Here is a 12598-nt window from a genome sequence, read left to right as displayed (position 1 = left end):
GGAATGCCGTGCAATCTGGCATAGACGGTGGTGATTCTGGTGGTCCCAGAACTGTGGCACAACAGAGCATACCTGAATACAAAATTGAGATCAGGTAGGTATGGATTTATTAAATCACTGGGTTTTAAACCTGCATTCCTTTTTTCCTTTTCACACTGGTACAGAATATGATTCATGTCAGACTTTTGAATTCTGCTGTAAATTGCTCTGAAAGAATTTTGAGGGCTTAAGAGTTCTTACTTCTAGGTTGAGTAAGAAAAATGATTAAGAAAATACATTTTAGGCTGAAATCTTGATTCAAAAGGGATCTAATCTGATTACCTTTTATTAATTACTTGGTAATTATTTACTGGTGTGTTTTGCACAATTAAAATTTAATTAAAATAAGTTTTCAATAGACAATCAGCAGGATGCATGAAGCTCTCATGACAATGCAAGTGACGTTATCTTCTGAACAGATGAAAACCTTAGGCTCTTTCTTTCGTCTTCCTCATTACACAAGTGTTCTTGATTCACTTCCCATTCTTAGGTATTTTGGCCATATTTTTGCCAATGGGTTAACATACATAGAATGGTAGAATTTTGTTTTACAAGATTACAGTTATTTTTCTTGGACAGTAAATGTGTAGTAAGACTATACAGTTCTTGGCTTGGCAGTGAAAGTTAGTATTATTTTTGGCAGATGGACAGCAGTGAACTGTAAGTATAAGCAGTATGCTAAAAATTAAATTATTTTGGATATCCATGCTGAACAGCCTTTAAACTAGTAGATACTTAATAAAAATCTTTCAGTTTTTCACAATCTGAAAGTAGGCAATAATATATTAAAGAAACAGAAGTCTAGATTCTGTTATGGGTTACATAATACAATCTTTTAAAAAATCTATTTTTTAATAACAATTCTACTTTCAGCCTTGAAATTTACATTTGCTTACATTTACTCACCCACCCACTACTCTTAGTTTGGGAATTGCTTCTTCAGATTTTCATCCTTCAGGCACACTGTCTTGTAATACTTTGGTATCTGTATAGGACATAGAAAATTTATAACATACGATTTTATACTGAAGGACAAAGTCTTCCTTCCACTGAAGAAGGAGTAGCTTTTATTAATATTTTCTTAACACATCTGCTAGAGGACTAGGAGCAGGATGTGTGCAGTTACCACACGATACCTTGGAGACAGGATCTCTCACCAGGAAAAACATGAGAATAGTAATGAAAAGGTTTACTGTGGGAATGAGATTCTTAGATTTTGGCACCAACTCTGGGGCTTGCTTGATGGTTGATCTTAATTAGGTAAAATATTCCTTCTGAGTTTCTTAAGTGTTTTTCTAAGTCTTGAGTGATTTAGTTTAGTGTCACATTATAATGAATCGGGAGAACCTCAGTTGAAACCAGTGATATCAGAGTTGTGTAAGTAATGTGAGATGAGTTTGGCTGGGATTATTCTAGGGCTTTTCATATCCGTAATTCTTTCTGGCTCCAGCTCTGTCGTTGGAAGCTGTTACACACATGAGGCTCAGATGAGTTCAGGAATTTTTACTGTCATGGTGTTTAATACTAGTTTGAACTGCGTATGCTGGTAAAAACATCTGACCTGCCTTTTCTCAATTTTGACACTGCATTTCCCTGATGGTCAGTGTAGTACACTCAGGAGAAATTACAGATGTAAGAGAGTGTAGCATGGAAAATCATCTAATTGCTTCCTCCACCCTCCAGCAACATAACTGATATGTACTGTTTGCTGTCTGACAATCAGAGCTGTAGTTTTCCATTGGTTTGAGGAAGAAATGACATCTGAATACAGAAGATTTTTGCAAATTAGCAATTTCAGCCCTCCTGACCTCATTTGTGGAGGAGGAAGCCAGCGTACACTGTGGATTGCAGGTTTCAGGCTCTTCTGGCTGATGTGTTTTAGCAGAGGTGATTCTTTACTAGAAGGTCCTGCTTCCAAATTGAATACATTAGATAAGTGTAATTACTGATCTGTATGTTCCTTGTGTCTTTAAGCTTCATCTTCTAGCTTCCTCTGGAAGACGAAGAAAAGGTTGTTAAGCTGTGTGGATAAGTAATACTCAAACTGCTAGCTGATGAAGTGGAGAAGTTACATTCCTTTGTGGAAAGTCTTTCTTCTTTATTTATTGTTTTTACTAAATTTGTTTATGTTTTTCAAAAATGTATGATGTATTTCTTCTTTCAGCTCTAACTCACCCTCCCTGTCTTCCACATTCTCTGAGTATTACAAGTAATAATGTGTTAGCTTACATCTTCTATTGGTGTTTTGTTTTTTTTTTTTTAATCACATTCTTTTTACTAGATATGTTTATCTACCAAGATGGTACTGGAAACTGGTACTGGAAACAGTGTGTGCTTGTGCTGCATGGACATGGGAACTGTGTTATGGTCATTGAAAGTGCTAATGAATAGCTCTTGTACAAACAGATGAGAGGCTGAAAATGTGAAACACCAATTCTGAGGCAAAAAAAAACCCTGTTAATTTTGTTTGTGTTAAGAAGCTTGTAGGGCTGTCAGAGGACTGAAATTACTTCATAGTTTACTACATTGCTTCATCTCTGCAAGCTCCTTTTACTGGAGCTAGAAGCATGTTAAGTTTAAAATATATTTTGTAATGTACAAGGTAATAAGCATTACTTCATAGCAGCAGTGCAGGTTTCCTGGGCTGTTGTTTACATGAATTGACTTTAAAATATTTTTAATGATGTACAGCTGTAATAAGCATTTCAGAAAACTTCGGGATCTCTAGAGAGTGAGCTGTAATTGAAGTCAGATTGTCCAAAATGCAAAAGACTGGAGTACAGAAGGAAATCAAATCCTGCCATCTTCAAGTCTGGGTTTTAGGCTCCTTGGATTTAAACCACTGCAGCCAGCAGTCAAATTGAAACCCACATCACTTGGCTATTGGTATTGCACATTTTCACTCTGCTGTTCCACTGAGTTATAAAATTCTGATTGATTTTGTGCATATGTATGTATGTTTCTAGGCAAACCAGAAGACTTCGTGATGCTGAACAAGAAAAAGACAGAACGTTGCTTAAGACCATTATAAAAGTTTGGAAACAAATTAAATCCCTCCGTGACTTTCAGAAGTTTACTAACACACCCATGAAACTTTACTTGAGGAAGTATGTTTTGATAATGCTTTTTATACTTCATTTGCCAGCAGCATAGTTTTAAGTAAGATTAGTTGATTGGGAACTTAAAATTCTGATATGAGGGGTGCAGAAGTAAGAATTCGAGTAGCGTCTAGCACTGGTTGAGCCTGCCACTATTCTTCTTGAGTTTGGGGAGGAAGGAAGGTTAAAATAACAAGTAATTAGTGTAGCAGAAAGGAATTTCTACAGGCTAATGATATGATACCCATTCTGGATAGTAACTGTCTGCTGTCAGCTTTTAGACTATCTATGCTGGTGTTTTTAAATAGAACACGCTTTTGATACAATGAAATTAATTCATAGAGAAGTAGACATATATTACAGACTTGATTGTAGCCCTTATGTTAATTTATGCAACGTGTTGGTAACTTGTTTTGAAGAGAAGAGGTTGATCAGAGATTAGATGAAGAAGCATATGAAGCAGAAATTCAGGCTGAGATAAATGAATTACTAGAAGAATGCATGGAAGAATATGGAAAGAAAATGGAAGAGTATAAAACTGAGCTAAAAGAATGGAAATTGTGGAAGAAAACACAGGTTTGTTTAAATCATTCAGTTTCACAAAAAAATTAAAACTTACTAAATGTGTAGAAAATTTGTCTTTGTGTTGAAAAGTTGTCCTTCTAATACAGAAAAGTCAGTTTCAGGGTAGTTGTGCACAAATTTTGTGATGTATTTGGACACATTCTGTCTACTTAGAATTTGTTAGTAAATTAATTGTGAATTCAAAAATTAAAACTAGGGTTTTTTTGAACATTGTCTTCCTGCTATTGATTTTCAGCATTTCAGCAGTTCTTTCTTTAAATGTAATAGTTTTGCAGCATTCCCATTAATGTCCTTCTTGCAAACAAAAAGCATGGATGAATTTTGTGTGAGTAGTCAAGTAAGGTAATTATGGGGTGCTTCTAGTGAACAAGCAGTTGATATCATCTCATGTAAATTTCAGTTTTGGAATGTCCCAAAACTGAAATACTTAATGCTAAGCTACAAAACTTGTGCACTGGAGTTTGTGGCACATGTGCATTCACTACATGCAGACAATGTGTCTCAAAGAACTGTGTCTGCTGGTTGAATAACCCTCCTTCAATCCTGACAGAACTCATGTGGTAACTCAGGCTAAATGAGAAGTCAGCTGCTGGCCAGAATGTTCAAGAAATACGTTTATTTTGTAAGTTGGTTGAGAAGGTTATATAAATGTTTTGTTTGAAGCACATTATGCATTGAAACATATGAATGGAATGCAGTGCTGAATTCTGAATCTGAAGTAGTACTGTAGGGTAAGAGAAATGTCATTTTTGAGTGTGTGATTTTAAGCTTACACAGTCACTTCTCATACGTATATTTAGCACTTGTGAATCAAGAGAACAAGAGAAAAAACTGTAGTGATTGAAACAAGTTCAGGAGGAACGTTATTATTTTTATATACAGAAGTCCAAAAAGAAAAAGAAGAAAAAAGGCATTCAGGAAGATGAAGAGTCAGTAGAAGATTGTGATCTTGATGAGGAACATGTAAAACCCATCCCACCTAAAATGGCCAATAGTCTGGACATCGAGCAGCAGGTTAGAGAAAAAGCTGTCAACTGCAGAAGGAAACCCGGAGAGCCTGCTCTAATTCCTGAGCTGGTGCTGTCAGGAAGCATAACTCCAACCGAGTTGTGTCCTCGGTAAGATCAGTGGTGGTCTGCAGATGGCTTTCTTTGTGATTTTTCTGCTCTTGTTTATTAATTGATGGATTGTACAGCTTCACAAGCATGTACTCACCACTCCGTTCAGCCTAGTGATACAACTTCTGCTCTCTGAAGCTGATACAACTTAATTAATTTTCAAGTCACGTGTAACCTCGCATATAGCGGGCTTGGAGAATGCATGTCTGCACATTCCCTTTGAACCTTCTGATGTTCCTTGAGCATCTGCATGGAACAGTGGTGTGTATATAAGGAAATCCTTTTCACTGTAAAGTCTAGGTCACTTTTCGCAGTACCACACTCACTAGCTAGTCCTTTACACCAGGTCTCTGCTGTAGTCAAAAAGGGAAAGTAGGGAAATAGTGTAGTAAACCCGAGATTTCAGTGTAGATAAAATGAATGTACTTGTTTGTGTTACTTTCCACATTTACACACACAATTTGACATACACCTAGTAGATTTTACTTTTTCCAAAAGCTCCTTTGTTTTGTATTTTTTCAGCAGATAGCCTAATCAAGGAATACTGTTTGGATGTTCCATTCCCAACAACTAAAAACTGTAACTTTAATTTGGTATCATTGTGTTTTGGAAGAAAGGAGTAGAAGGGAATTTTGTTTCCCTAAATAACTCCTTTTATATGGAGGTGGCTTTAGTGGATCTAAAAAGTGACCTGTTCATTTTTTAATCATTTTATATTCATGAGAAGATAAAGCAACTGTTAAATAATAATTTTAAAGTCTTTCTTGTGTAGTGACATTTTTAGAAGAATACCATTTTAATGTGGGTGAATTCTGTTTACTCTTTGAGGAATCAGATTCTCATTAACCAAAGAATAAAAATGTTAGTAAAAATGAAATGACAGCTTGATTGATATATTTACAGAGCAGAAGTTTTGCGACGACAAGATGTGAAAAAGCGCTCAGCTTTTATAAAAGTCCTTTTCAACTCCAAAGAAGTATCAAGGACCGTTACCCGACCAATAAGTTCAGATTTCAGAGTTCACTTTGGACAGATTTTCAATTTACAAATATTCAATTGGCCAGAGAGTTTGAAACTACAGGTAAATAATGATTTATCATAGAAACTTTTAAGAAGATAATCTGAAATGTAATTACTCTTGTAATGCTTGTATTTTGCTCTATGGTAGTGTTGGTAAAGACTGAAAAACCTATGAAAGACCCTCTGTAAATCATGAGTCTTATATCCCTTGCTTGCTTCTCCAGTCACAAACTTTTAACTTTCCTGCTATATTTTTGATGCTTGTGCTTTATATATATATATATATACACATATTTTAGTTTTTATACATATGTGTGTGTGTGTATGTGTTATATATATGTATGTGTGTGTTTATGTTCTATATGAAGTGACTATGGGCAGCATGGGGAAAATGAAGTAGTCGGGACATGTGGTTAAATATGTTACTGGAGCAGCCTCTTAATTTTAGAAAAACTGATAGATGTTGCAGATAAACTTGCCAAAATGTACTTCTTAAAGCATTATTGCCCATGCAGCAAAATCATCATAATGTTTGCTGGAGGGGTGTAATAAAAAAAATTCATTGCTAGTAATGTCCATAACTGCACTTGACTTGATCAATAGTGCAGTTAAGTCAAACCACCACCCCCCTTATTCCAAGTAAGAATTAATGAGTGAGTCACATGAATAGTTTTCAGAGCCAATACAGTATATTTTTAGGAGGACTATGGTAAGGATTCTACTTCTCCTTTTAAATGACTTTCTCTGTCATTAATGACTTATTGCTGGTAGTTCATGAGGGTGTATACCCCTTGCCTGCTCAATTTATGTAACACATACATTGAAAGGGAAAAGAAATACCGTCTTCTTGGATTGAAAACATCAGAATGGAGAAATCATTCACATCACTCTGAGCCTCCACCTGGCCAGAGAAGAGGGAAGCATCCTGCAGTACTGCCAGAACAGGGACTGTGTACCTGCCTTTCATGGTAAGGGAGAATTAGTGGCATCTTCACCTGATGCCAGTGACTGTCACAAGCAGTTACGTACTGAACAGTGGTGCTCTTTAAAGCCTAGAGTTTGTTGTATTATTCTCAGGTGCATTAGAAAGGCGAGGAGAATATATTTCTAGGAAGAATTCAGATCAAGTTAGCTGCTGGTAGCTGAAATGTCTGCTAATTGGGTAATTCAGAAAGTAAATTATACTGTTGTTTTAATTATTTCATGCTTAAGTCATAGCAAAATCTTTTGTTCAGATACTCTCTGTTTTCAACTTCTCAAGAGTACATCTGATTTTATTATGTCTATCACCATGTTTTTTTCTAGATATATGAAACAATGGGTATGAGCAGTACCACCTTGTTGGCTGAAGTGTTCGTACCTGTTCCTGAGACTACAATTCTGACAGGCAGTGCTCCTATGGAAGAGATTGAGTTCAGCAGCAGTCAGCGTGTGATGTTGGACCATGAAGGAGTTGGGAGTGGTAGGGTGTCTCAGTCTTTCTCAGTTCAGTGTGTCTTATTTCACTGAAACTATGTAGCAGTAACAGGCTGGTATAAGTTTCAGAGTAAATTCTGCTTAGAGTGGGTTTTTTTTAGTGTTTAAATAATCAGGCCTCTGACACTGCAGAGCAAGCACATGATATTAATCAGTATAGCTCTGGTGATGTTTGTGTTTTATACCACTAAAGAATTGGCTGTAGAAGTGTATATGCAGAGTAATTTTTTGTCTTCCTATTTGCTTTGTTGACATCCTGCAACACGTTTTATCCCTGGGACATTGGAAAGATAAGAGAGAGAGAAAAAAAGGGGAATCAGGAATAATATATAGTAGCATATGGAACTTTCAAGTTTATATAAGTTTGAACAGCATTATGAGATGACTGACTTGCATAAATTTGCCATGTATGAAATGCAGATCAAGCTAGAGCAGAATAATAAATAAACAACTGTGGAGGAAAGAAATGTGGTAAAAAAATCATTCAAACAAATACGTGTGTAAGTGTCATTGATAGTGATGATTGTACATGCAATCACAAAGCTTTAGGACTGACTTTTTAGTCATGCAATATTTTCTTGACTCTGAATTTCTGTGTCATTAATAACAGTATTCTGAATTGGAAAACTACCTGAAATATCAGTGTGTATCTGTGAAGGGAAAAAAAAGCTCTTGGCATAGCTTTCAAGGAATAGCCTTTCCTTCCAACTCAAAGAGAAAGCCTTTCTGGGGAAGACTGTGGAACAGAATCTTCCACTCTTTTTGTAGAGCAGAGTCCTTCCTCACAGCATGCAGCAGAATCAAGTTGTTTGACATTTCCCCATTTATATAAAGATGAAGCTTATTTCATAGAAGTGTTGAATACCAGGTTGCAAGGGGACCTCAAGGATAATCTGGTCCAACCTTTCTTGGCCATGACCTAGAGCAGCTGGCTTAATACCCTGTCCAGCCAAATCTTAAAAGTGTCCAACACTGGGGAGTCCACCACTTCCCTAGGGAGATTATTCCAATTACTCTCATTGACTACTTATTTTCAGGATGTGTTTTTAAAAATGTTCAGACATTGTGTTTGAATGCATAAATATACTACTTTGGGTTTTTTCTCCCTTGATAGGTGTGTCCTTTTCATTTGAAGCTGATGGTAGCAACAGAATGACTTTGATGACCTCTGGGAAAGTATCCAATAGTGTCTCTTGGGCAGTTGGAGAAAAAGGAGTCCCTTTAATTCCTCCAGTGTCTCAGCAAAACACAGGCATTTCAAGGTAATATGATAGGAATTTTCAGTGATTCAGGGAAAAGTGATGACATTAGTATTTAAAAAAAAAACAGGCTTTCATAATCCAGGATTTGTCATAATCTTAAATTTAGATATTTCACTTTGAGCTGTAACTCCCTGCAGGTGTTTCAGGGTACGCAGTTTTGGTAAACAGGTGTTAGTTAGAAATTTAATCTTTTAGTATATTATTTATTGAGAATGTTAAACTGAAGCTGATTAGTACACTTTTATGATTTTCTAATAGAAGATGTCTATACTGGCAAGGAACTTCCCTGTAATTTTGCTCAGAGCAGAAGCTCCAGCTCTTTCTTAATCTGAAGCGTATTTGGGAGGCTGTTGGAACACGATTTAAATGCCTTCTCTATAATTAATGATAAAGATTACGCTATGAAAGCAGTAGAAGTTAGTGTGGGGGCTTGACACTGTCAGTGAATTAATCAGTGCAAAATTCTCGTCTGTCGAATCATTCCAAGATAATACTCTTTCATGATTTTTCTCCATCAGAAGCCTGTTGACCTGCAGTAATGAGTATATTATTCCCTTCAAAACAATCTAATTTGCCCTTTGGCTGCAAATTGGATATTGTAGTTTATTTGTCCATCTTGTTGCTTTTATATAATTACAATAAAATCGAGGAGATGATACATAAAGTCTGCTTTTGTAATGTCCTCGGGTAAATTCCCTGTAAAGCCTTAAGAGATTTCCTGAACTTACTAACACTGAGCAAGTACCTCTTCCAGCTGATTAGATTCTGACAGGTTTTTATTTATTTAGAGGTTAGACATTGGCATCCAAACCAATATGTTACTACTTTTGACCCAAGCTGCAGCTGTGAGAGTAATTTGCTCATCAGCTTATGAGTAACCTGCTGACTTCACTAAGATTAAAACATAAGGATGTATTCCCAAAGGCTAACTTTAAACTCAGAAAACTGATCACTGTAGTAAATGGAAAAATAGGGAATTTAAGAAGGAAGTTAGATGAAAAAGATTCTTCTTTGTTCATCTCTAAAGGGTGATTCAGTCTTCTGTGACTTTCCATTGTTTGCTGTGAAAGTCGGAGACAAGATTTTCATGCCTGAAGTTAGTTTTTGCTGCCCATTAGCTCTTCAGCACAATTGTGATTCAGTGGCATTTGTTCAAGACTGGTGCCTAAAGATAAAACCTCAATGTTACCACTTTATCTGCTGCTCCAGTAACTACTGGATATTTGGCTGAGTCTAACCAAGCGTGAGAAAGATCCAAGAGCTCTTAAATTTTTTTTGAAACCATTCAGATAAGCAGAGATCAAAGGCTCAAATTATCACCCCTAGCAAGAAAGGGCAGCATCCACCTTCTGTGGTATTTGATTAATAACATGTATGTTCTGCTGCATTGGGTTTATGTGGCTTTGGCAGTGTTTTAAGGTGTTGATAGTGAAGGGGCTTCAGGGGTGGCTTTTGTGAGAAGATGCCAGCAGCCTGGCCAGCAAGTCAATGTACAAATGACCTTCATATTACCTACCATAATTCTTTGCCTACTGTGAATATAAGAAAGTGAGCAGGAGCATCCAAAGGATAAGGAGTGGAACTAGGACTGATAGTGTCAGGGAGGACCAAAAGCAGGGCTGCATCACAAGGGAGAAGACTGGAGAAGTGTGTCCGAGCACAGTCAATGTCCTTACCAGCCAGCACGCAGTCTTGCAGGAGCTGAAGGTGACAGGCAGGGCAGGGTATGGGCAGCAGTTCCAGACACGGCAAGGGGAGAAATCAGGCCTCAGGATCTGTCCAGAAACAGCAGGGAAGGGCCAAGACCACAATGCAGGTCTGAGCAAGCCATGCAGGGGACAGGTCAAAGACAGGATTTAAAACACAGGGCAAGCAAGGACTGTGTCTGAGACGTACTTTTCAGTATGGATTGCCAAATATTTTATGTTAACTTTCATGCTTTCATTGCCTTTGTGAGGCAATTTATCGTGTTGTTGATTACAAGGAAGCAACATGGAATACTGTAGATGTATTACAAATGTATCAGTAAGTACCTTATTACCTTATATAGATGTTCTTTTCCACCAATTCCTTTGTATTTCCCCTTTGCTTTCCTTTACAATTCATAATTCCATCAGTTGCAAAGCTACAACTAAAAATTGTGTAGTGCAATTTACTCATCAAGTTGTGGGGAACTTTTGGTTTGGTTTTTTTTTTTTTTCTGAGATTGTATTGAATACTTCTTTTTTTTAGTATTGCTAAATCATATGCATTTTAGGTATAAGTTTGGTCAATTCTATCTTTCTAGTGCTTTAAAAAACATAGATGCTATTGCATCCATTGGCACATCAGGCTTAACTGACATGAAGAAACTAGCTAAGTGGGCAGCGGAAGCAAAACTTGATCCAAATGACCCAAGCAATGCAGCTCTTATGCAGCTGATTATGGTAAGTGGCTTTTGCAGAGCAGCAGGGCTAATGGAGCTGTGAAACTTAGTCACCAGTACCTTCCCAGGCCATCTGCATGCATGGGAGGTAGTAGCATTTGACTTCGTGTTGGTGTAAGTGATAAGAAGCAAAGAACACTCACTTATGTCATTCTTAAGCGAAATGTCTACTAAAATATGATTTATTAATCCATTTAATAGTGGGTTAATTATTAATGAGTATGATATATTAATCCATTCAGTAATATTTTAATGGTGAAAAATAGGTGTAAGGGAATATGTAAACTGATTAATTTATAAATTTAAAAGAAAATAGGTTTTGAGTTTGTTTCCTTAAGGGGCCAGGGTATTCCCAGTGCATTTGTATGGTATTAAATAAGAAGTTGCTCACAGTGACAACTGCACAAAGAGATCTGTTGTGTTGTAGAAGTTGCAGCTTTTCTAAGCACCAAATTGAGGAGCTATTTACATAGCTGAAATAGTGTAAATGAATCATCTTTACAGTACAGCTGCCTCAGTTACTCTGCTGTGTTACAGTTTTCCTACACTTTATTGCATTATGTTACCAGGAAGTAGAATTTTATTGTATTCTTAAACAAAACCCCACTTTAAAACACTTGGTGTTTCAGTCTCCGTTTGATTTCAGTTGCTTTTGCTTAAAATGACCATCCTTGCCATATGCAAGTAAGACTTACAGAAGTTATTTTATAGACTTTTGTCACTTTGTATGAACACGTTAATATTTTTTTTTTACTAATTTAGGCTGCTACGAGTGGAGAGGCCCAGGTTCCTGAGTTCTTCAGGTTGGAACAGTTGCAGCAAGAATTTAACTTCGTTTCTGATGAGGAATTTAATAGATCAAAGAGATTCCGACTCTTGCAGCTCAGAAGCGAGGAGGTGACAGAGTTCCGAAACTATAAGCAAGTCCCTTTACATGAACGAGAAATCAGTGAGAAAATCTTCCAGGTAGAATGTTACCTGAAATACTTCTTTTCTAGTTTCAGTGCTAATAGTATTTGACTTGCAATGAAGTTGGTTGGTCCCTTAAAGAATGTACAGCTATGCTGGTATGTAAGAAATGAGAAGTTTATTCCTTCAGTCTTTTCTAGTCTTACTTAAGACAGCTGCCTTCCAAGGCATTATTTCCACAACTGTACTGTGGAAGGAGAAAAATGAATCACAGCAACTGCTGTAGACAAATTCTAAAATAGCTTTTGCTAAAGGTAAGAGGCCTTTCATTATTTTTTATTTATTTTTAGGTGATTTCAAATATAGAAAGATAATACAAAGATAATTCAGGCTTAGGCTTACTGACTTTTGAGCCCTTTCTGTGGAGGCTGCTGGAAGCAATGACTAACAAAAATTGAAACCTTTTTATGTTTTGCTACAGCTTATGTTGCAATTATTCTGCAATGCTTTAGTACATTGTTCCAATTAGTTTACCCTGTCCTTGCCTGCCTGTTAATTGCCTTACTGAAATGCAATGTGTGCATTTTTTATTTGGGTCATACTTCAAGTATTTTTAATCTCAACTCCATTATTAGTGTTAAGTCATGCATGCTTTTGTTCTTTAGC

The 12598-nt window shown here is 36.6% G+C and overlaps 1 protein-coding gene across 1 annotated transcript in view; it reads left to right on the top strand.

The window, feature by feature from the left end:
- The window catches only part of LOC104405682 (coiled-coil and C2 domain-containing protein 2A-like), a 27405-nt gene extending 15362 nt beyond the window's left edge, over positions 1-12043 (top strand). The window contains exons 12-20 of the mRNA XM_010014450.1: positions 1-94; positions 3006-3146; positions 3557-3713; positions 4605-4840; positions 5744-5921; positions 7166-7322; positions 8451-8598; positions 10886-11024; positions 11786-12043. The exon at positions 1-94 is cut by the window's left edge and continues 40 nt beyond it. Coding sequence (XP_010012752.1) covers positions 1-94; positions 3006-3146; positions 3557-3713; positions 4605-4840; positions 5744-5921; positions 7166-7322; positions 8451-8598; positions 10886-11024; positions 11786-12043 — 1508 coding nt within the window. The remainder of the gene's footprint in view (positions 95-3005; positions 3147-3556; positions 3714-4604; positions 4841-5743; positions 5922-7165; positions 7323-8450; positions 8599-10885; positions 11025-11785) is intronic.
- The last annotated feature ends 555 nt before the right edge of the window (positions 12044-12598 follow it).

This window comes from Nestor notabilis, unplaced genomic scaffold, assembly GCF_000696875.1.
Source record: "Nestor notabilis isolate BGI_N333 unplaced genomic scaffold, ASM69687v1 scaffold25835, whole genome shotgun sequence".
NCBI classification, from domain to species: Eukaryota; Metazoa; Chordata; class Aves; order Psittaciformes; family Psittacidae; genus Nestor; species Nestor notabilis.
Note: the sequence above shows the minus strand (reverse complement) of the source record. Positions and strands in the feature narration are given on the sequence as shown.